This window comes from Equus quagga, chromosome 3 (assembly GCF_021613505.1).
Source record: "Equus quagga isolate Etosha38 chromosome 3, UCLA_HA_Equagga_1.0, whole genome shotgun sequence".
In the NCBI taxonomy this organism is placed as follows: domain Eukaryota; kingdom Metazoa; phylum Chordata; class Mammalia; order Perissodactyla; family Equidae; genus Equus; species Equus quagga.
The window spans coordinates 61,441,218-61,465,797 of NC_060269.1; the positions used below are offsets into that span (position 1 = coordinate 61,441,218).

The 24,580-nt window shown below is 50.5% G+C and overlaps 1 protein-coding gene across 1 annotated transcript in view; it reads left to right on the plus strand.

Annotated features, from left to right (window-relative positions):
- The window catches only part of XKR6 (XK related 6), a 309,295-nt gene extending 285,171 nt beyond the window's left edge, over positions 1-24,124 (plus strand). Inside the window, 1 exon segment of the mRNA XM_046655580.1 lies at positions 23,163-24,124. Within this exon segment, the coding sequence (XP_046511536.1) occupies positions 23,163-24,124 (962 nt within the window).
- Positions 24,125-24,580: the final 456 nt, after the last annotated feature.

The window sequence follows — 24,580 nt, forward strand, 5'->3', positions numbered from 1 at the left end:
GACATTTAGTCAGGGGAAGACGTGGCCTAGGTGAATCCCAGCATTTGAAGGGATGCCAGGGGGAAGAGTGATCATCTCAAAGGGCAGAGGGAACTACCAGGAGACTGTTATCGATTCAACATGTGAGAGACATTTCAAACAGCAGAAGCTATGCAGTGATGGAAAGACTGTCTCAGGAAGTAATGAGTTTCCTGTCACTAGGAGTATTCAAGCAGAGATGTTTCTGAAGGGACTCAGCCCAGAGGTCCCTGGCTCCAGAGGGTAGGAGCATGTACGAGCATGGGGTAGCAAGGCAGTGGGGGGAGAGGGGTCTACTCTCCATGCCCTACCTCTCCCTGGCCATGGGACCTCCTGGCCTCCTGGGTTCTCAGTTCTGGGTTCCACAGCTCCTCAAGGTGCTGCAGCAGGCCCTCAGTGCCACCAAGTTCATGAACACCTGCAGGGGCTGTCCAGCAGAACCCCCTCGTCCCATGTGGTCTGGCAAGGGCAGCCAAACTCTGGGCCTTTCATCGAACAGCTTCGCCTCCTTACTTTTTCCAGACTGGCTGGCCCTTTGCAAGCTCCATTCCCCTTAGGCATTTTTGCATAAAGGGAGTTTAATCTTCAAAGGCCAGTCAGAGAAGACTGAGACGTTCAGGCCAGAGAGCTCCATCCCGGCACTTAGAGTCCAAGGACCTGGGTCGAAACCCAACTGTGCTGCCAACAGGCTCCCTCACCCTAAGGGAACGTGGATCTCAGGTGAAGCCTCCTGCCCACTTCCAGAGCCAGGACAGCCCTCGCTGCAAGTGCCCAAGGGAAGAGGGGCCCCAGGACAGCTCCTTCCATCGCAGAAAACCCTGGCTGCAGTCCTGCTGACCCCTCACAGAAGCAAGGAGAGAGGATCTGTGGGCCCTGGACTGGACACAAGGGAAGCTAGGCCTGAGACCGACACTTTGCTGGGATCTGAGCCCCGTTCCACCACCCAGCCAGCCCGTAGGGAGCACGAGCTGCACGCAGGAGGCAGGCACAGCCTCTGCCCTCTGGGAACCCACGGAATCAGAAGGGACGTGGGAATCTTTGTGGGATGGTGCTGGCCAGCATCAGCTTTCAGGTGTCCACAGTCCCCACTGTCATGAAGAGACCTTACACAGCCCTGGAGCACCCAGCTGCCTAGAGCCGGAGCCCAGCCCCTGTCTGCAGCACCAGCAACCCAGTCCTGGAGAAGAGCTGAAAGTTGCTAAATACGTGTCTAGCTCCAGCCGGGGCATCGGGCCGCTAAGCAGGAAACCCCACTGAGGAGGGGCTGACAGCCCGGCCAGTCTCCCCCTTCTCTTTCGGACACCCTCCCCTTCACATAGACACACACTCCCGTTGGCATCAGGAAGAACTAGGGACGTGGGGACCCTCACAAGTGCCCTTTCTTCAGGGTGCCCGAGGAGCCAGGCCATTGGCTTGTGCAATGAACTGGTGTGGCCAGCTGCCCATGGCTGAGCCCGTGGGAGTCCCTGCTTCCTGGACCTCGGAGAACAGACCCTGTGCAGCGGTTCAGAGAGCACTGTTTGTACTCAGCACCGAGAGAATCGCTCAGTGATTGATGCTGGAGGAAGACCAGTCACAGAGGCATCTTGGAAATGCACATCCTTGCTCTACAAGCCTTGAGGAAGCCCTTGTGGGCCCCTGGTGCCTGGAAGAGGTGCCAGTGACAGGCATCCTTCCTGCTTGCCGGAGCCCCTGCTCCCAGCCTGTCCTCTGGTCCTGCGTCTGCAGCTCCCCAGCCCAGGGCAACATGCTCCAGGGGCAGATTTGCTGGGGCTAGGGAGGGGCCCTTTCTCTCCCACCCGAGTCCTCCTTTTCCCAACCCTGTTGCTGTCTGAGACCCCCATCTAAACTGCCCTTTGCTGTTTCAGTTTCAAACCCACTTCCTCCCACCCCATATTACCAGGGCAGCCACGTCATCCTTCCTCTTCCAAACTTTGGCCACAGCCTGGCCCTGCAAATAGACAAATAATGGCGCGGGTGGCAGGATGACACGAGGGTGAGCTCCTGATAGGATATTCATCCCAGACCAGGGGCCTGGCCGCCACTTATCGCCCGCTGTGATTTTGGACATCGCCCTTCACTTTTTCGTGGCTCCCTTTCCTCTTTGGTATAGCAGGGGAGATGACAATAATGCCTAGCTTTTAGGGGGGATGCAGTGATGCACGTGGAGCACTTTGTGAACTGTCGAGCTCCGCAGGTGCCTAAGCGGGTGTGGCACCACTTCCAGGCCCGGTGGTGAGAGGTGTGGGCAAGGTCCTAGAGAGATTTTCCCCCTTTGGCCCTGTGGGTCGTCCTGTCCAGCCTCCTCGCTGAGCCTGCCCTTTCTAGGAGAGTTGCTCAGACTGTAAACATGGAGTGGCTGGATGTGAAATCCCTGCAGAGGAAACGCCGGGGACAGCAGCGTTGCTTCCTACGAGTCCTCCTGATCTGGCAGCCCAGTGGGGCCAAGGTCAGTGCAGGCCAGGGGCTGCTTGGGTGTGCTGCTGCCGAGGCACCTGGGGGAGGAGCTGGGAGGGAGGAGGGCCATGCTGCTCTGGGGCTTTGCCCAGAGATGCTGCCCATGGCTCTTCCTCCCACACACCCCTCTTTTTACGCCAGCCTCTCAGATCAGGGGAGCGTTGCCCCACGTTTGTTTGGATGTGGAATAGGGATTTCTCAAACCGGCTTTCATGGTTGAATACATTTGGGAACTGCTGGGCTGGGCAAAGGGCGGTGGCAACCATCACTGTTGGGTTGTGCGACTCCAAGACAAGGGTGGGGTCTGCTGTGTCGCCGAGTGCAGACTGCAAAGGTCTGGCGTTTTCCTCTTCTTTAACTTCAAGAATGTCTGCTCCTCCCCGGACCATTTTATGATAATAGGGGCCGCCCTCTCTCTTCCCATAAAAAACTGCATGAAATGTATGTGCCTTAAAGAAAATCAGTTTAAATATTAGAAATTGGAGGAGTAGGGAGACAGTCTGTGAAGTGGGGGGCACCTGTTGGGGACGTGGAGTCTCCCAGCCGTGGGAGTGCTTGCAGTGTGGCCACGGCAAAGAGGAGGTGACTCCGGCCCTGCCACCTGTTAGCTGTTTACCTTTGGGGAGTTGCTGAACCTTTCTGTTCCTCAGTTTTCTCGTTTCTGAAATGGGAATAATATTAGTACACACCGCGGAGGTTCATTCCGAGCATTTAATGACAGGACAGATGGCCAGTGCCTCGCACAGCGTCTGGCCCCTTGGTTGGTGGTGGCAGTAGATTTTTTCCTGCAGATGCACTTTCTGAATTCAACTGCAAGCTTTTCTAGTGAGATCCACGGCTGATTGGCCTTGCTCTGGTGGGCCTTTGATAACCCCTGTTCACTTTACACAGTTCATGCTCGTACAAGGTTAGAAAGACCACTACTGCTGGGATAGGGGAGTTCTCCATCGGTCCTGCTCAGCGCCAACCTCTCCCACTTTTGTCACCTCTGCCATCTCTCCACCTTCTACTCCTCACTCACCGCTGGGTTAACAGTGTAATATTCAGCCTGCAAGATGGATTTGTATCCAATTTTCCCGTAAATCCGGACTCAAGTGAAAATACAACAATAATAATCATAATGATAATAATAATAATACATATATTATGCTAGAGCCATATGGGCATTTCAGTAAGATATTCCTTAAAACTGATGTCTTGAAAGTGTAAATAAAGATGAAAATGAAGATATAATGGGAGCATATTACCTGACATACCGTTTACACTGGGAGTGAGTCTTGTGTCTGCTGAAAGCTTTGCCGGTGTTTGGGATTGTGACGGGGTATGCAAAGCAGTCAGGTATCGTGGGAAAAGCCACACAGAGCTGCATGTACATTCCAGCTCTGCCATTAACTGACTTTAAGACATGGGGCAAGTTAATTTCCTAACTGGGTTTCTTCCTCTGTAAAGCGGGAAGAGTAACTACTTTGGGGTTGTTGTGAAGGTCTGGTGAGCCGCGCATACACCTCCACTGTGCCTTGCCTGGCCTATTATGGGTACTTGATACAGCCTGCCATTCCACAAAGATGCATTAAGTCATGTGCTGTACTACATGTCGAGGACAGATGTGCTCCTGTCTCCCCTCTCTCTGGGGAGACAGAACAGAAACAATTAGACAACCAATATGTTGTGGTAAGTGCTTGAAGCAAACAAACATGGTGCTGAGATCACAGATATGTGGGGTGGGGGATGGAGAAAGCCTAATTTGGGCAGGGGGAGATCAGAGGAAGCCTCTGCAGAGAGGTGACATTTAGGCTGAGTATAAACAATAAGAAGCCGCCAACTAGGGGGAAAAGCAGAAACAGCCTTCCAGGCAGAGGGAACAGCATATACAAAGGCCCTGAGGTAGGAAAAGCCTGACTTGTTCCCGAAAGTGAAAGGATCAGACGCCGTGGGCCAGACGCCGTGTTGGGAAGGGGTTTGCAAAGACACCTACCCTTCAGGAGAGTATGGTCTGGTGCAGTGCATTTTAAATTTTGTGGTAGATGTACGTACAGAGGAAAAAGTAACTGTTTCTGGGGACATGATGGAGGAGGTAACATTCGATCTGGGTCTTAATGGATGCATAGGAGCTCGCTTGAAGGAGAAGTTTAGGAGGCATTTCTGGGCAGTGGAACCACACATGCCAAGAGACGGAGACCTGAGAGAGCATGGAGCAGCAGGTGGCGAGCGGTTCTGGCGCCTGGAGCATGAGGCGTGAGTGTGGGGGATGGTGGTGGTGCTGCTGATGATACTAACAGTGCTGATTAAGACTTTTGGGAAGCTCAACTGTGCGCTAGAGACTAGTTTAAGAGGTTTACATGGATTAACCCATTAAAGTCCCATTGCAGCCCTATGAACAGATACTTTTATAATTTCTGTTTTATAGATGATGAAACTGAGATCCAGAGAGGTTAAGTAATATGCATGAGGCGGCCACACGGCTTGTAAGTGGTAAGGCTGGATCTTCACTGAGGCAGTCCGGTTCCAGTGACTGTGCCCTTAGCAAGGGTGGCGGTGGCTGAGTCTCAAAGAGACAGACACGTGTGGACTCTGCAGAAACCCGTCACTGATGCGGGGAGCAAGCAGAGGTTGACGTGCGCCATGGACCTGTCAGCTCCAGCATGCATGTGTGCATGCGTGTGTGTGTGTGTGTGTGTGTTTACCCCAGATGCAATTACACTGACTAGGTCAGAAGACGATGCTTCTGTTTCTTGCCCCTGGAATCTCTGCCCAGGGCTTGGCTTTTCGAACATGTTCTCAGTCTTCCAGAGCATCTTGTGTGAGCTACCTCTGTTAAGCTCGCTGGCACCTTTGACATCAAAGCCCTTCCACTGGCTTGTACTTTGGCTTCACATCTGCTTCTTTTTCTAGCAAGATCCCTGAGTGACAGCATCTGCGTGCTTCGGAAAGGCCAGTGTCCATTGGCGTTTCTCTGCTCCTCAACTGTCTGTGCCTCTCTCAGCTGCCGGCCCCCAGAGCACGACTCCCTTCCCCTAGTGAGGAGGAAACTCAGCCCATAGGAAGCATTAGCTCCCACGTCCGTCTCACTGGTCAGCTTTCCCTTCTGTGTGAAGTGCGAAGCCCCTGGTCTGGCTCTCGGGTGAGGGGAAGGCCCAGGGGTCTGCGGCTTAGCTGTTGGATAGGTTAAAAGGCCCTCCCTCCTTCCTCTCCCCACAAGAGAAGACTCCCATGTCTCTCCTCTTGGGAGATTTCTCTTTTCCTTCTGTGGTCTCTTTCCAGTCCTGCTCATATTGACATTAGCTGTCAATCTCTAGATTTTGGTTGCAGTTAGGTTAAGCTGCCACCCAGACGATGATGGTGATCTGGTGTGTGAGCGGAGTGATGGATCTGTGCTCTGCAGCACAGCTGTGAACTTCCCACTCTGATTCCTCATCACCAAGAAGTAAAATTTGTTATTAAAATAACCAATCAGCTGGATCAAACAACGTCAGGTAATGAATCACCTTGTCCAGAGTTATAGGGAGTTTCTGTGCCCCCCATCCCTGACCAGTGTCAGCCGCTGCCTGCTCTAACCCTGGTGGGGCAGAGCCTGTCTCCCTAACTCACCCTGGGCTCAGCTGGAGTTGCCTGTCTCCGAGATGCTCTGGGGATTCAGATCATTTGGTACTTCCAGCCTCTGACTTCAGCTTCTGGGCTGCCCATCGCATGTATTTGTCTTAGCCAGGAGCAGATACATGAAGGCAAATATGTGCAGTTCCCTGTTCATCCCTTCTCCTGGCTGTCTGCATCTTCAGCCACAACTGAAACGAGAGACCCACAAAGACATGACTGCTTCTCCAGCCAGGACACAGACTTGGCCTCTCTGCTTCCCCCAAGGATGGCCTCTGTCCAGCTCTCTCTTTCCTTTGCTCCTTTTGAGGAGCCACCCCTTCCTCTGTCCCATCAGATATCTGCTTGCTGTCTATACACAGAGTCCCCTGACCAGCCATCTCCAGCTCACAGTCCCACCTCAGCTACAGTGGCTTCCTGTTAAACAGAATATTAAAACCTGAAACTTTCGGGGCCAGCCTGGTGGCATAGTAGTTAAGTTTGTGTGCTGCACTTTGGCAGCCCAGGGCTCACAGGTTCGGCTCCCAGGCACAGACCTACACACCACTCGTCAACCATGCTGTAGCAGCATCCCATATACAAAATAGAGGAAGATTGGCACAGATGTTAGCTCAGGGACAATCCTCCTCAAGGAAAAAGAGAAAGACTGGCAACAGATGTTAGCTCAGGGCCAATCTTCCTCACCAAAAAAAAAAAAAAAAAAACCTTACACTTTCAAACAGAATTTGCAAGGATTTTAAACAGAGACCTAAATCCTTTTAGTGCATCAATCTAGCTTGAATCTGCACACAATTCTGAGGCCTTTTGGCGGAGGTTGCCCCTAACAACTGGCAAGAGAAAAAGAGCTGCAGAGTTCTTCTTTTTTAAATTGTGTTAAGAACACTTAATGTGATATCTACCCTCTTAACAAATTTTTAAGTGCAAAAGAAAATGTGGTATGTACATACCAGGGAGAGTTCTGAAAGCAGCAGAAAAATATGAGAAAAGCAAACTAAGTGGATTTCATTACACTGAACACAGATGAAATAGCAATTGGCCACCTGGAGATGTTTGTGCATGAAATGCTGGAACAAAGAGGGCCATCGAGGCAGGCTGACCAGTGTAACTTTGCTGGGAAGGCTCTGAGGGCTGCAAGTGCAGGAGCCTGAGCAGTAACTGTAATTGGGCCATTTATTCACGTATTCAATAACTATGACGTACCTCCTCTGTGCCAAGCACAGTTCTAGGAGCTGGGGGTGGATACAGCAATAAACAGGTGATGACGCAAATAATCCGTAGTCGATCTATAAATCAAAATTGGGGTGAGTTTGTTATGAGCCAGATCTGAGGACTAGCCCGAGGACTTCTTTCCCCAAAGGAGGAAGGGAACCAAGACGTGGGGTGTACAGACTGGTTATATACCATCTTGGAACAAAGAGCATACATCACATATGATAGGAATTTCCCTTTTATAATTGTCATGAGATGCTTAGCAGGCACAGCAGGTCGGTGGTCAGCAGGTCAGTGGTCACAAGGTGAGCACAACAGGTCAGTGATTAATCCTTGGTTCCCGTGAATAGATGCTTATCCTTAAAGAAATGCCAATATGGGGGAAGCCACATCCGCATGTTTAAGGGCACCATTCTTGTCTTTGGGACATTGTAAATATTAAAGCAGATGTGTAATGCATGCTCAACAGGCCACAGCAGGCCCTTCTGGACAAACAGAGTCAGGCCGAATTAGTTTCAACCCAAATGGCTTGCTCTTATAGTCCTGTATATCCTATTGCTTGTCATTTATTTATCACAAGACAGATAGGAAGCCTTGCCCTCATGGAGCTTGCATTTCTTGTAGGGAGAGGCCGACAATGAACAAAACAAATATGTTATTTTATCTATGAGAAAACAGTAAGTGCTAAGGAGAACAGTAAGCTGAGAAGAGAGGTGGGTGGGGGAGCAGAGCCACCCACAGCTTCCAACAGGGCAGCCAGCAAAGGTGCCTTAAGAAGGTGACCTTTCAGCAAGGCTCTGAAGATGCAAGGGAGCCAGCCCCGCAGATTTCTGGAGGCGAGTGTGCCGGGCAGAGGGCACGGCCGAGGGCCAGGCCTTAGCCTCCAGTGTGGAGGGGCAGCAAGGAGGCTGCGGTGACTGGGGTAATCTCAGCAGGTCGCTGAGCCGCTGCTAGAGCTCAGCCCGGCCCGGAGGTCTTGCCAGCAGGGCTGTGCTGCTGCTTCTTTTTTAAAAAAATATTTAAACAGCTTTATTGAGATACAATTTACATACCGTACAATTCACCCATTTGAAGTGTAGAGTCCAATGGGTTTTAGTGTGTTCGCAGAGTTGTTACCATCAGCATGGTCCATCCTGGAACGTTTTCTTTGCCCCACAAAGACCCCTCACTCCTCGTAGTGCTGCTCTCCCTTGAGGTCTCTCCCTACTTTCCCACATTAGGGAAACGGCCGCTGCGGGAGCACTGGGTCACGAGTCCACTGTGCTAGAAGGAGGTCAGGGACACTGGGCAAATCTCTCAAATCTTGCTCGTCTTCTCTGGGTCTGGGCGATGTGAATGAGGGCTGGAGGGGCTCCTGAAGCCCTTGTCAGCCCTGGCGGGCTATGATTCTAAGGAAGAAAAAGGTGAGGAGAGCTCAGTGAAATGTGGGCTGTAGCATCTTTAATTATTAGGCTGACATTCACATCAGAGACGATCACGAGCTCCAGGCCTCACGGGAACTTCTAGGTCCAGGAAAGACTGCAATTAAGTGATCTTCAAAAGATCTTTTCTATTCCTTAAGGTTTCCAAGGAGAGACAGGCTGCATACGAGTTCCACGGGTGATGTCTTCCTGCGTCACAGATCCCTCTCTGCTGGGGTGGGGGCAGAAGAACAGAGATGCAGAGAAGGAAACCGGGGTGAATCCCTGTGCGCTGGGCCACTTCCGGTGGGATTATGGGCGAGCCACCCTTTCTGAGCCTCAACTTTCTCATCGGTAAACTTAGCCCCAAGGACCCATTTAATTCTGGACCCAGTCGGAGGTGTTATGTAGGTCAGGACATCAGGAAGAATTCTAGGGGTCTGGTGCTCATGCCAGGGCCAACCTGAGGTCAGGTTTGGCTCTGACACTGACTAGAGAGGAGCTGAGTCCTATGTTAATTCCAGACCTTCTGGTATGTTCACACCCCATGCGCCTCAGCTTGCCAGACCCTGGAGTTCAGGAGCCTGGCCGCTGCAAACTCTGCCCAACTGTGACAACATGAGGCCCACCACCTTCTCCTGGTGCTATGGGGCCCCATCATTGCCTTCACCCCACCCCACCCCCTTCACCAGTAATGATGGAGCTCCCAGAGTCCTCTGCTTGTCCCTTGATAGTCTCCTGAGACTGTCTCCTGGAAGAAAAGGTGCGGCCTCCTGTTTTGCATTGTAGAAAGCTCCCAGTGTGGACCACACGGGCCTGGGTTCACACACCTGCTCTGCACTCAGAAGCCCCATCTTCTCTGACTTCACACACCTGCTCTGCACTCAGAAGCCCCATCTTCTCTGACGAGTCTGTTAACTGCTTCAAGCCTCAGGGTTCTTGTTAGTAAACCATGGCTGGTAACTCCTGCCTCAGGGAGGTTTTGTCAGCAGGAAGAGAAATACAGTCGTTCTTGGCATAAAGGAGGCCCCCTAGCAACAGTGGCTGGTCATTCTACTGTGACTAGCTGCTGTTGCCGCCATCCTCAGCAAGGGTCTGATCAGCCGAAGTCATGTTAATTGGCAGGCTTTTCTCTTCCAGGCCACTCAGCACTGAGAACTGGGGCCGAGGGGGCAGCGACCACTCCCCAGTCCGCCCACACAGGCACACCAAACTCACCGCCCAGCTGTCCTGCCTCCTTCTGCCACTCTGCTCACCTGAGCTGCCATGGAGCTGAGCAGTGGTCTGGGAGCCCCCAGTGTCCCTTGCTCCCACCCCCGAGCTTCTTCCATGGTTCTGTCCAGAAGCACAGCTAGTATGGTTGGCCAGCTGGTAGCGCCGGCGAGGCCAGAACCATCTGCAGTGAGGACGATGGTTCTGGTTAATCAAGGGCTGTCACCCTCAGGGCCTCAGTGGCCCTGGGCGAAGGAACCCAAGACCATTTGGGCTGGCAGAATTTCAAGGGCTTGTCCGGCTGCCCCATATCCCATCCTATGGGAGACAGGACCAACTGTAACTCCCAGCCTTTTCAAAAGATTTTATCAGCTTCTAAATCACTATAACTTTCCAAGTCCTCTCCTACACGAAGCAGCCCCCTGCTCCGCCGGCCTATTTCTGAAGGGTCAGGGGACAGGACGAGGAGTGACCTTTGCCTTTGCCTCGAGAGGTCTGATCCATCCTGAAATATTCCCAACAGACCAGCAACAGCACTCTGCCATCTCATGGCAAAGCTCAAAAACTTGAAATCCTGGATTTTATAAACCAAAACCAGAGGAAAACGAAAGCTAGAAAGGTGAGCTGACCAGTCTCAAACGTTCCACCTTCAGGTAGAAGCTTTCTGCTCCCTCTGACTTGACTGCTAATTTGTTTTGATATCAGTAATATTAAAACATAATAAAATCTAATGCATGTGAAGCAACTCACAATTTCCAAAGCGCTTTTGCATCTGTCATTCTGTTTCACGCGACCACCAGCTCCAGGAAGAAGGCCTTATCTTCATCCCTTTAGAGCACTGGGGCTCAGCGTTGTTAAAGCGACTTGCTCGGTGACCCAGCTTGCAAATGGGTGGGCTGCAACTTGAACCTAATTCCACCTACCCACCAAACGCCCTCCTCCAGGGCTCCAAGGGCTGCTCCTCTGGGTTAATCAGGTCCAGGACCATGGAGAGCGCTGGTTCAGGCCCAGCAGCCTGCCAAGGTTAGAAGACACAGCAGCAGCGGTGAGGTGGTCTCTCATCTCTATCCGCCATTGCTCCTGCTTCTCCCTCCTGCCCACCCTCAGTCCACAGCGTAAGAGTGGGTTGTGCCCCCTGCTTGATTGCCCCAAGCCCTTCTTCTCCCAGGATTTCTTCTGTGCTGGTCAGATCATGTGGTGACTTGTCAGGGAGATGCTAAGCCAGGTGGGTGGAGGAGCAGTCTGACAGAGGGGAAGTTACAGGAGAAACTGGGAATGCCCGCTGTGGGCGGCTTCTAGCCCACACCACCGTTAACTTGCTGGTGATCTCTGACTCATCACTTAACCTCTCTGAGCCTCGTTTTCTCCTATAAGTTGGGAATAATCATACCCGCCCGGCTCCACTCAGAGAGGATGCTTGGGGCCTTGTGGGGTCAGAGGTGAGGGACGCTTGGAGGTCGGCATAAGGGTTACATTGGCTTACTATGGGTCTAGGTGCGGGAATGGTTTGGATTATTTTTAAAATAAGATAAATTACATCCTTCAATCTACATCATTTGCAGAATCTTAGAATCCCAGCAGGTCCTTCCTCTCCTGCCACTTACATAGTTAGAATTATGGCGCCTGCAGGCTCAGATGGAGCTGGGAGATGCTCCTGCCCCTGGCCCCAGGCCTCTCCTCTCAGGGTAGTTCACAATTTCATGAGGAAACCATTTAGGTTAAACTTTGGTAGAAATGAAATATTATAGGTAAGTCTGATGGTCAACAATAATGCATTACATAGATTCACTTAATCATGTCTGCATTAAACACCCGCCATACGCCAGGCTCTGTGCCAGCCGCTGAGGGTACGGAGATGAAAAAGGCAGACAGGCTTTCTGTCCTCAAGGGGCCTACATTTTAGTGGAGACAGCAATAACAAGTAAATATATGAATAACGCCATTTCAAACATAATTGAGTATATACTCTCTAAGAGAGAGAGAGAGAATATAACGTGTCGGTACATCTTTGGTACCATAGACTACTGTTTGTGTGTGTGTATATATATTCAATATGTACCTATCCACTATATATTTTCTTTCTATTATATACATATACTATATATAGATATATAATTATATACTGTATTAGGTATGTATATCAAAGATGTGTCTATGTTTTACATTCGTAATTCATTGAATATTCCAAATCCACATCTTTATTCATGGTTCACAAACAGTAAACTGAGGGCTGGTCTGTTTGTGCAGAGCCCGCGTCCTCTCCAGGCACTCGTGGCCTCTGCTAAAATCGGTCGCTGTCGGAGCATCGGGCTTGGAGCCTGGTTGGCTGTCTGCTCCGCAGTGAGAGCGGGTTTACTGGAACTTTGCGGTGACGGCAGACGGCCTTCTTCACAGCGCGTTCCAGGCCAGCTGGGATCTGGGCATCCGCGAGTCTCGTGCCATGCCAGCTGAGTGGCTGACATTTGTTCTAGAATCTCTAAAGTTTGCCTTTATCCAGCTGGCTGTGAAGATGATATTTTGATAGCTCTGACAGCATCCTAGAGAGAGGAGACAGTGAAGCTGGGGGCTGGCTTTAGCTTTCCTCCTGCTGGGTCCTTTAAATACCAGTATTTGACCCTGAAGCTCCTTGAGGGGAGGGCTGGTTCCTTCCTGCATCCACCGCATGGGGAAGCACCAGGTCCCTCAGGAGGCAGAGGGAGTGAGGAGAAAATGTGGGCAAGAGCCTTTATTGCGATTTCGCTGGGAAGGAGTGGGTGCGCAGGTTTAGGATCAGCTAGTCTGAATAATTTCTGGGGCTCTGGGGCTTGGGAGCTGTCCCTAGTTGTCTGGTACCTGGCCCTGGGGCATTTAGGGCAGGTGGATAGAGACCCTCAGTGTCAGAGCCCAATACAGGAGGTGGCTGGGGCGCGACCGCTGGATTGGTTGGTTTGCATATGAAAGGTACCAGTTGCTGGTTAGTTCCAGGAATTCCCTAACCCTGGGGAGGTGGGGGGAGGGGGAGGCAGTCCCTCCAGGGTCCTCAAGGCCCTAGATGTCAAACCATCAGAATAAAAGGACATGCTTAGTGCAGCAACCTTAGACAATCCTTTTACCCCCTGAGCCTTGGTTTCCTCTTCTGTAAAACGGGGCACCAATCGACATTCCAGGGGATTGTCATGAGGGGTAGTTGAAGTAACATGTGCAGAGCGTGTGGCATATAGCCCGACCCATGGGGACCATTCTGTACATGCTGGCTCCTCTTCCTCTCTGTCTCCTACCCCCCACGTTTTCTCCTAAAGGACAGAGGCGTGGGGGAGCTCCCAGAGACTTCCCCTTTCCTTCACTCGGGGATGATGGTGGGAAGTTGTGACAGCTGGTGGCATCACGGGCCCCTTTCCCCGTGGGCCCACTTGAGAATCAGAGGAGAGCTGTGGACTCTTTCGTGAGAAAAATACCTACGCGTTTTGCACAGTTTCAGAAGGACCAGACCAAATCGCTGCCCTGTCCTTGGGGAGCTCACCTCTGTCAGGGGACAAATGAGCTAAAACAAAAGGAACAAGTAAGAGATAAAGTATATCAAGGTGGTGGGAAATAAAGCACGGAAGGTGGGAGGAGGCACTGGGGTTGTGGTGTTCAGTGGTGGTCAGGATGGCCTGGCCGAGAAGCTGGTCTCTGAGTAAAGGTCTCAGTGAGGTGACATCGGGATATCTGGGGGAAGGCCATTCCAGGCAGAGGGAAGAACGAGTTCATATGCCCTGAGCTGGGAGCGTGCCTGGAGCACCTGTGAGGCAGAGGGGGTGTGAGGAGCTGGCTCAAGGTGACCTCTGAGGGGACAAAGGGCTGTCTCCTGTAGGGCCTTGAGTGCAAGCCCTGATACCATGAAAGGAGCTTAGATCTGAGCCCATTGGAGAAGGGAACTATGAAGAGCATAGGCAGGGAATTGACAGGCTATATCTGTAACTCCCAAGCTGAATCATATGGGCCATGAAGGCCCTTATAAGGACCCCAGCATTAACCCTGAGCAGAATGGTCTATTGGTCAGGATAGGCTGGCCATGCTGTAGTTTAGATACCTGAACAATTTCAGCGGCTCAAACCAACTGTGATTCATTTCTTGCTTGTTGCATGTCTATCACAGGTCACTGGAGGGGTAGCCTCTTCTTGGAGCAAGGGAGAGCACGCCCTTCTGCCCGGAAGTGACACACTTACCTCCGCTCATGGTTCACTGGCCAGAGCAAGTCATCACCACCCCTGAGTTCAACAGGGCAGGAATTCACATCCTCCCAAGGGAAAGGCATTGAAAGTCAATGACTGTTGACAGGCTACCATGCCTGGGAGGCCACGTGGAAGGACATACTTGAGCTTAGTCACTTTAGCTGTGTTGTGAATAGACTGTTGGGACAAAGGCAGATGTGGGGAAATCAGGTAGGAGGACATTCCAATAATCCAGGCAAGAGAGATGGAATGGAGGTTCTGCCACCTCCATGCTTACTGGGACATGCAGGGCCTTCCTGGGTGGGTCGTCCGCTTTGCAGGCCCACAAATTTGACTTCATCAGTACTCACAGAGATGATCAGAGAGCTGACACATGATAACCAAGTTGATAAGAAATTGAAGTATAAATCTGAATGCTAATTCATTAATTTGTGGGTATGGATGTGGAAATATACCATTCCTAGTGATTAAAAAAAGAATCTGAGTTTTGGAATAAGGCAGGTCTGTGTTCAAATCCTGGTTCTGTGATTTCTTAATTACTTGATATGGAAAAATTACTTAGCCAGTGAGCCTTAATCTCCTCATCTTAAAATCAGCCCACTACCTCAAACCTGTTTTTAGGGAAGAATAATTGAGTTAACGTATGTCAGATGCCTAGCATAGAGTGTGGGCCAACATGGCTGTTCAAGAGAGGGGAGGTATGATTGTTGTTGAAAACATATTAGAGATTAGCAGATGACATGATAAGCCAGGATTTAGAGCCAATAAAGAGAGATTTCATATAAATCATGGTAAGACAACGCTCTACAACAGATTGCACTGTAGTGGCCAGATCTGGATTCTGTCCCCCTTGAACCATCTCCCTTGTGGTAAAGAGCTTTTTCTTCAGCCAGGGCATGGTATAATTTCTGAGATGTCAGCTTTCCTGAGACCTCCCAATCCTCCTGTCCTATGTTTACCCCAGGCCACTTTGATTGGCCTTGGGTATTTCCAGACCACCTCAGCCACACATATCTCTCAGTCCTAAGGGTTAAATCCACAGATGGTGGATGCCATTTTCTATTTCGACCCATCCTAAGGGTCAGTCTGGAAATGGCAGGGGTGTCTTAAGGTAACCCTGTGTGGTAACCTCACGTGGGGATCACACCCTTTCTAAACAGAGAAGTGTGAATAAAATGAGTGTGTCAGTGCTTACAAGGGACTGTCACTCAAAGAAAACTGTTAGACCCTACGTTATTTACTGTGAATGTATTTTCAGTGAAAGTTTAAAAAAGGAGATTGATTTCTTTGTTGCTTTCACATCAGACTTTCAGAATATAACTCCAACTGATAGCCGGGTTTGCCCAGAAGAATGGCACTGGAATAGGGAGGAGAGACTTATGGGGCCCTCCTAAGTTGCAACAATGCCCATCAAGCTTTTCAAGAAGGATAGTGGATTCTGACAAGTGATGTGCTAGTAAATATTTAACACCCAGTTCTTAGCAAGATTGGGGGAACCCTGATTGGTAGCATTTGCCAATTTCCGTGATGTAAATATTCCCACCATGTGTATTTTAAGCCTCCAACATGATATCAGCCAGCCCACAAAATTCCTGCAAATTTAGCAATCGGATCTCAAGCCAGGATGGGCTGGCTCCAGCACACGGATCACGGGCCATGCCTCAGGAGGGAGACAATCCCCGGGCTTGGCGTCTGTGCTCTTGCTTACTCCTTGGGCAACCTTGGCTGGGTTGCTTCTCATCTTTGAGTCTGGCTCAGGACAACCTCATGAGGCTTGTTTCCTTCCCTCTGGTTGCCCAGATAAAAAAGTACTTTGTATCATCACTCCTGGCTGGAGGTGAGGACAGGAGACAGGCGATGAGGCTCAGAGAGCCATGCATGGGGCTGCCTGATCTTTTTCTGGGAGCATTTCCAAGAAGACACTGGGCTTTTTAAAAATGTAGCAAGATAGGGGGAAATTTGATGGGTGGAAAGGGGAGAATTACCCATCCTAAAGGAACTTAGTGTGGGGGAAAATACACAATAGGAATTTGAAGAGCAGATGATGGAGTTCCCCCAAATGTTAGCTTCAGTGGTGGGGAGGGAGGAGGTGAGAGTTGAGAGACATAGACCTTGACCTTGACATGCAGATAGACAAAGAGCTAGTTGAGCATGTTTCTTGCTTTTGGGAATCTCTAGGGGCCCAGCCCACTGGGGTACAGTACCTTACAAATTAGGTGAGTATGCAATGTCACAACATGGCTGTGGCCACATCCAAGTCTCTGAACTTCGGACTTAGTTTCCTCATCTGTAAAATGGGGATAACAGGCCAGCAGGGAAAGGATGCCATAACTAGGGGATAGCTGATTGTTGAGTGTGAGGAAGGACAGAGTGGATCCAAAGGCCAAACGTCACAGAGTCAGGAGGAGAGGCGTGGAACCAGTCCTCCAAGTGCTGCTCTTAGGAATTGGTTGACAAGCTCGATGAGGGCTCTCTGTTGAAGTTGAGGGGTCAGAGTAGAGAGGAGGTGGGAGAGGTAAGGGAGCAAGGAGATTACACTCTAGAAGTTTGGAGGAGAGAAGACAAAGAGAGGTGGGATCTCACTGGCAGAGGATGCTGGGTCCAGGGAGCTATTTTTTATAAGATGATAGGAGCTTGGCCACGGTTATGTGTTGGTGGGTAGGAGCCAGCGGAGAGGGAGCTGGGAGTCTGTGCACGGCTGACTCTTCCTACCCCTGCTCCACCCTCTTCCTGCCAAGCCCTCTTCCTTAAGTGTTTTTCCAACGTGTGATTTGTCGGTGGGACGGAGCAGAGGGTGGAGGGGGCAGCTGGCCCTGCACATCCCATCCCGCAGAACAAAGTCCTGCAGTTGACCCCATCTGCTCTAGCCCAAAAACAGTCTCGTGGCCATCTCTAGAAACTCCTGTGGCTTCTCAGAGCACTCCTTGCACCCACGTGTTGCGTTTTCCCTGTGAGACGCTCTAGTGTTCTGGTTTCTCCTTTGAGTTCCCTTTCTGGTGACCTATCAGGGCTCCCAGACGCTGGCCCCTCTGTGCAGCTCTACCCTGTCCATCCTGAATCACGGCCCTGCTTCTTCTTGCCAGATCTCAGTCTCCCTACCTGATGGCTTGACCCTCCTGCTGCCCTGATCCCTTCCACTGCATCCTACCTGCCCTCCTTCTTGTTCTGCTTTATCTGCCTTCCACCTCCCGATTTTAGGGTTCTGTCCTTCCCTAGACACCCTGTCACTATGCCTCTCACATGATGGGGCATCTATATTCACATGTTTTGCTTTGTTCCCTAACTGGCAACAGTTCAACAGGCAGTGACCCTTGGATATTTCATTGACACCACCAAGTTGGGCCTTCCCTGATGACTACCCTCTTCAGTAAGGAGCATCCAACTGCAGTTCACAACCCCTCATGTTCTGTTCCATTGGTCATAAGGTGTGGCCATTCCATTTCTGGAGAACTTAGACCCCAGGTCCAGTGATCAGAGCCTGAGGGCCCGTCTCCCAAGGCTTTCTTGGGGGAGTGGTCCCCCAGGAGGCTCTGGCTTAGTGACTTCCCAGCTGGCTGGGTGGGACTCTGGTCAGCTCAGTGGGCCAGCTGTAAGCCCCACCTCCCGGTCTGCACCAGGAAAAGTGAGTACGCCGTGAAGGTCACTGCCCGGAACTTGTCACAGCTGAACGTGACGTGTTTAACAATTTCCAGTGTGATCTTTGGAATGCAGAAAGTGATGGAGCCATAAGTGAGAGTGAACTGTAAATGCTCCCAGGCCCAACTGAGAGTTTCACTGGGGCCGCGAGGCCGCTTCCACAGCCAGTTGCCCTGGACTTGGGTCCTGGCCAGCATAATGCATTGAATTTTGGGTTGACCTCAGGCAAGACAGAAATCTTCCAAAGGAGTCACTGCAGAGAGGGAAAACCCTGCCCTTCCTTCCTTTCTAATGGAATGCTCTGCAGGCCTTTGAAGATTAATCACTTAACAGAGGGAAAGTGATCTCAGTTAATTCTGTTGGAGTCACCTCTTTCTTGTGGCTTGAATGTTACTCTCCTGAGGAAGGTGGAGTAGAATTCAAATTTGGTTTTTAGCTCCATAATGGAGGGCCTCTCTCAGGTACCCACGGCTACCACCTTTCCAGTCCGCTCTTGGCAAAAGATTCAAATCCTTCACCCTCAGACTTTCTTTTCTCTCCCCTCACCCAGCCCCTAGGAAGGCCACATCTGGAGGGTCTGTCTGTACAGTGGTTCCTTTCAGGTTCACTGGAGTCAGGCTCTGAGTTTGAATTCTGATTCTTCTTCTGGAAGATGTGTGATTGTTGAAAAGTATCTTAAATTTCTCCATCTAAAAAATCGGATTAGAGCACTGGATTAGTTCACTAGGGCTGCTGTAACAAAAGACCACAGGCTGGGGGCTAGAACTACAGAAATTTCATTTTCTCACAGTTCCGGAGGCGGGAAGTCTGAGATCAAGGTGTCGGCAGGGCTGGTGTCTACTGACGCCTCTCTCCTTGGTGTGCTGATGGCTGCCTTCTTGTTATGTCCTCATGTGGTCTTTTTTCTGTGTGAGCGCATCCCTTGTGTGTGTCTGTGTCCAGATCTCTTCTTATAAGGATGCTGGTCAGGTTGGATTAGGGCCCACCCCAATGATCTCACTTTACCTTAACAGTCCTGTTTCCAAATGCAGTCACATTCCGAGGTCCTGGGGGTTAGGGCTTCAATCCAGGAGGGTTTTTTGGTGGGAGGACACTGTTCAGCCATGACAGGTGGCTCCGTCCAAGGGTTCTCCTAAATAAGATAACGTGTGTACATGCTCAGTGAATCACGCTGTGTTCTCTGAGACAGCCAGGTGTACCGATGGGGAGTGCATCCATCCGGGCCCTCCTTCCCCTGCCCCAGCTGAGCCTCCAGAACTAGCTGGCTGCCCTGAAGCGCCCTCCACTGACAGCCCTCTGAGGAAGAGCTGCCCTTGCAGTGGGTGGGCTCCTGAGGCCATAGGCTTCGTCCAGGGGAATGACGCAAAAGTGGCCAAGTCACAGGATATTTGGTCCATTGACCAAATATAACAAATGTGTCAAGGTCACAGACAGGGTCCAGACAAGTTTCCTCAGGGCGGGTTGAAAACAAGTGCGTCTGATGCCCTCCACTATTGTTTCTTGAGCCCCTGGAGGGCAGAGTCACTCTCTGTTGAGGGTCCAGTGAGAAATCAACTCTGGACCGTGGTCGTAATGTGGACCTGGTATTTCTGCCCTTCTCTCTGGGATGTACTCAGCCCTCCAGCGGCACCAACTTTGGGTCCAAAAAATGTATCTAGAGCCTTTCATGGAACGAGGAGTTCTTTGGTGATATGGTGAATAGAAAGTGGCCAGGGTAAGGGATTGACTACCCCTAGGCAGCCCCCAAGAGAATCATCTCTGTGGATGCTGCTGGCTGAGAGGGTGGGGCCAGTGCAGCATGGCTCCAAGCTCCAGTCGCGCTGCTCCCTGTCCCTGTTCACCTCGCTTAGGCTCCGAAGAGAAGGGCGGCCCCAAGCAGACACACTCTGGCCCAGGGCAGGCCTCTGCCCTGAGCACCCTGAACATGAGCTGGATCTCAGAAGTTTCCTCTTTCCGTTCTTCCTTAAACTTGGAGCATTTTCACAATGCCAAGGAAGTGGCCTGACATTCAAGGCCCTGAGGGACAAACAGCTTGGTGCTACAATAGGCACCCAGCATTAGAGAAGGCTGTCAGCCTTCATTACAAATGACCTTGGGGAAAAGTGCTACTGGGTGGGCCTCTGGAGAGCCCAGCTGACCAAGGGACAAGATGGAGAAAGAAGGGAGAGCAGGACCAGCGTGAGAAGGCAGGCAGAGAGCTGTACTGTGGGCCTCGTTCTGATTGTTGGTGGTTGTCCAGGTAATCTAGGGCAAAGCACCCAGACCCCTGTACCTCTGTTTCCTGTTGAATGAGGGGGTTGAAGTGGATGGTCTGTGAAGCTCCCATGGATATAACGTTTGGCGATCTATAACTTTACCAATTCGGAAACAGATGAGGCAGAGAGGTAAGACTGGGGCTGGGCATCAGCAGATCCCCCAGCTGAGGGCTCAGATCTCAGTCTTCCACGTGACCATCTCCCCAGCCCTCCTTATAATGCAGCAGTGGTGTCCTATGATATTTGGAGAGTATTTGTGCCATATCCTAGAGAGAAATTCCAGAAGCACTGACCAAGAACCAAGGCAGTGTATGGGTCGGCTCAGAGGGGAGTTGTTTCTGCAGCACCTCATGAAGAGTGAGGCAGGAAGAGGACACCAGCCCTCAAAACCACAGGGACAGATCTGAAAGTGGCATAGGTGACTCAGAAGATCGAGTAATGAAGAAGAATGTATCTGGCTTTGCCACATGCGATTGATGGACATAGAATTCCCCTTTATTCATATTTGCTATGGACGGGGCTAATGTCACAGCACGCAGAACAATGAAACCAGGGTAGTGAAGGCTCCTCAGGTGTCCTGCTCTGCACCCTAGGTCCGCTCAAAAGTGGACTCAGAATTAGGCTGAATCAGACCGTGCTCTGCCAAAAGCTAAGTTGCTTTTTCTTATTTCATGAGTTTGGCACTCATGCTTTTCCGAAGGCAGGGGAAGTAATACATTTTCCTTTATTAGAAGGAACAAAAAAATCAACTTCTTCCCATTTAGCTTCTGTAGAACTCCCCTCTGATTTTTTTTTGTTTTTGTTTTTTGTTGAGGAACATTGACCCTGAGCTAGCATCTTTTGCCAATATTCCTCTTTTTGTATGTGAGCCACCACCACAGCATGGCCACTAACAGATGAGTAGTGTAGGTTCCTGCCCAGGAACCAAACCCAGGCTGCCAAAGCAGCACCCGCCACACTTAACCACTAGGCCACCAGGGCTGGCCCTCCCCTCTGATTACCAAGGGTTGGTGGTACCTCCAAGATGTATCACTATTAAAATCAAGAAATGAGTTCACCAGGAGAGGAGTGATGTCACAAAGATGTTTAAAAGGAACTTTCTGAGGATGCTCCAGTGTTGGTAATAAGCCTGATACAGACTATCAAGATGACTGCACATTCCTTGCCCTCCGGAAACCTACAGCCTAAATCATGCGACTCCTAAGGGGACCCATTACCCTCCCTGCCACAACCCCACAGACAGCACAAACACACGAGGCTCTAGAAGGTTAACATAGCCACTGTAAAATGGCTGCAGAGCAGGATGGCCTCGGCAGATGCTGGTGAAAATGCCCTGTGTATACAAAGGGCAAAGTGGGACACTAAGAACTGTGTTCAGAACTTTCCAGAAGAGTGAGAGGAAAATCATTAGGTGTTTTCAAGATTGGCTTCTGTGGAGAAATTGGGATTTTTTTTTCTCCTGTTTGTTTTCAATCTTGGTTGTTACAATCACAAAAGTGACACATACTTATTGTAACACTTCACCATCCAGGGTTTTTCTGTGCTAATGCAAACATACTGGGTTTTGTTATCACACTATAATGTTCTGCAAGCTGCAAAGCTGAGCATCTCCTTGAAATGTTGGAAGGGAGGGGCTATGTGAGATGGGTGAGGAAGGGCAAGGCCAGGGAGGGTATGAAATGACTTTGATTCTTTAATTCTTGTTTTCTGATTCAAATGAGGACTTCGATTCTTCATTCAGGATTGGGGAGAAGTGGAGAGGTGACCAGGGGCCTGGGGAAGACAGACAGAAGGCTGGAGCTCTGGGGCAGTTTAATTAGTCTCCTGATGAATGGAGCTCTTGGACCTGACCTCTGGGCTTAAGAGGGAGAACGACCAGGTGACTGACTTTAGCCTGGAACCGTGTTGTTGGGGTTTGTGCCCTAGTGTGAGGGTAGGGAATCTGGTAAGGAGATGGCTGCCAGTGGGACAGTGTTTGGGACTCTGACTGAATGTAGTTGCATTTAGTTCTGAAATTTGGGGAGAAAGGAAAAACAAAAGAAGCGCTAGATGGACTGCGTGGGCATAATGTGTGGGGGAGTCAAGGGGCGATGGGGAGTCTTGCTTGAGAGGAGACTGTGTGACAATACCTGACTAATGATTGCTTGCTCATGGACGGATCTGGAGAGATTCCAATAAGTATTTCTTGTGTTTAGTTTGATTTACTTTACAAATATCAAATAGGCAGCATTAAAAATAAAATTGCTCTCCAGCAATTCAGGTATCACTTAGGATCAGACGCATTCACTCACCCGTTGAGGAGAAACACAGGGAGCAGTGTGCAAAGGCTTTGGGAACCTCACCACGCCGGTGAGAGGAAAGGGCTTCCCCAAACCATGAGTTACAGCACTGCTGGGTCAGGATGGAAACCAGAGAAGGACAGGGGCTCACAAGTCAAGGCCTCAGAGAACTTTGAGCAGTGGTTGATTGGAGAAAGCAACAAGGATTGTGGGGAGGCCAAGAGAGACAAGAATGAGCAAGAAAGGTAGCCGGAGAGACAGACAGGATATCCCAGGGTCCTTGATCAGGGTGGCCTTAGAGAGTGGATGGAGGAGAAACTAAATGGAAGAAGGTTCAGTTAAGGGCTCCCTGGGGCCTTGAGTGAGCTGATGAAAAGGTAAAGAGTGACTCCAGGGCCTCCTCAAAGGAGAACAGTTGTCGAACGTGGGGCAGTGAGTAAGCTGTCCGTCTTCACGATTGGTGATCCTTCTGTGGGCTTCTCTGAGAGCACAGGCTGCTGATCACAGGGACACCAACCCTGGCCGCACGTCTGCATGCAAGAAGGCTCCTTGTGAGCTCGTGCTTCCTTAAAATAGAACACACGTGGTCCCGCCCATAGCAGATGTAATGAACTACCACAGTGGCCCCAGTTCTCAACCCCCTTGGCAAAGCACGTCAGCCTCAGCTGTGTACTCTTAAGTGGTGGATCTCCAGAAGCTCTGGGCTGGGTTGTTGAGATGGAAACTAGATTTCAAAAGCTGTCAGCTTAGGGAGCAGCTGTGACCTCTCGGTTCAGTTCCTGATTCTGTGTTTCTTTCTCCCTCCTCCTTTAGATCGCAGTATGTGTGGGCGTCTCCTCAGCTGGCAGCCCTGCTGTGCCCCGCAGTTGAGGACCCAGGTTTTGACTGTGTGGGTTTGTGTCTTTCCGGCAGGTGTCTCCTCTGTGACTTCCCTGATGTCCCTGGCTTGGGTGCTAGCCTCCTATCACAAGCTGCTGCGGGACTCCAGGGACGACAAGAAGAGTATGAGCTACAGAGGGGCCCTCATCCAAATCTTCTGGCGCCTCTTCACCATCTCATCCAGAGTGATCTCTTTTGCCCTCTTTGCTTCCATCTTCCAGCTCTACTTCGGGATCTTTGTGGTGGTTCACTGGTGCGCCATGGCCTTCTGGATCATCCATGGTGGAACAGACTTCTGCATGTCCAAGTGGGAAGAGATCCTCTTCAACATGGTGGTAGGGATTGTGTACATTTTCTGCTGGTTTAACGTCAAGGAAGGGCGGACTCGATATAGAATGTTTGCATATTATACGATAGTCTTGACCGAGAATGCTGCCTTGACGTTCCTTTGGTATTTTTACAGAGACCCGGAGACCACTGACTCCTATGCGGTGCCAGCACTGTGTTGTGTCTTTATTAGCTTTGTGGCTGGGATCGCACTGATGCTCTTATATTATGGTGTGCTGCATCCCACGGGGCCTCGAGCTAAGATCTTTGCCAGCTCCTGTTGTGCCGAGCTGCTCTGGGGCATCCCTTTGCCCCCTGATGTTGAGCCCATGGCACCTCAGGCTCCTGGGTACCGGGGGACTCAGGTCACGCCTACCAGAGCCGTAACGGAACAACAGGAGGATCTCACGGCTGACACTTGCTTGCCCGTTTTCCAAGTGAGACCCATGCCCCCTACCCCGTTGGGGCGTCCTTACCCCCCAGAAGGGCCCCTCATTAAGATTGACATGCCAAGAAAAAGATACCCAGCTTGGGATGCTCATTTTGTAGACAGGAGGTTGAGAAGGACTATTAACATTCTGCAGTATGTCACCCCCACTGCAGTAGGCATTCGGTATCGAGATGGACCACTCCTTTATGAGTTGCTACAGTATGAGTCTTCACTCTAAGAGCATCCTGACCCAAGTTGAGGAGACCTTAAGTTTGGTTTGCGGTAAACACCGCTTGCAAGAAATATAACCCTCCCTTCCCCCAATACACAGAACCATGACCACCGCCACCACCACCACCACCACCACCAACGCTACAAAAAAAGAAAATAATAAGTCACAACCCCTTCAGATAAGCTTTCTTTCCAGTCGCTGTATGTATACAAAGATATTCTCTATGTTTTGTAAGTAAAAACAAAAAGAAAACCTTTCTTTTGTTTTTTACACATAAGAAACAGTATTGAAAAATCCCACACTATGGTTCATAAGGTGGAGAAGGAGGAGTCGTCTCCACTCCAAAAGAAAAAATAAGTTTTATACCTTACACCAAGTGTAGATCATTTCCGGGATTGGTGCTGATTGAAAGAACAAAACAAAACAAAACAAACACAAACTAACAAACAAAAAAACCTTCAA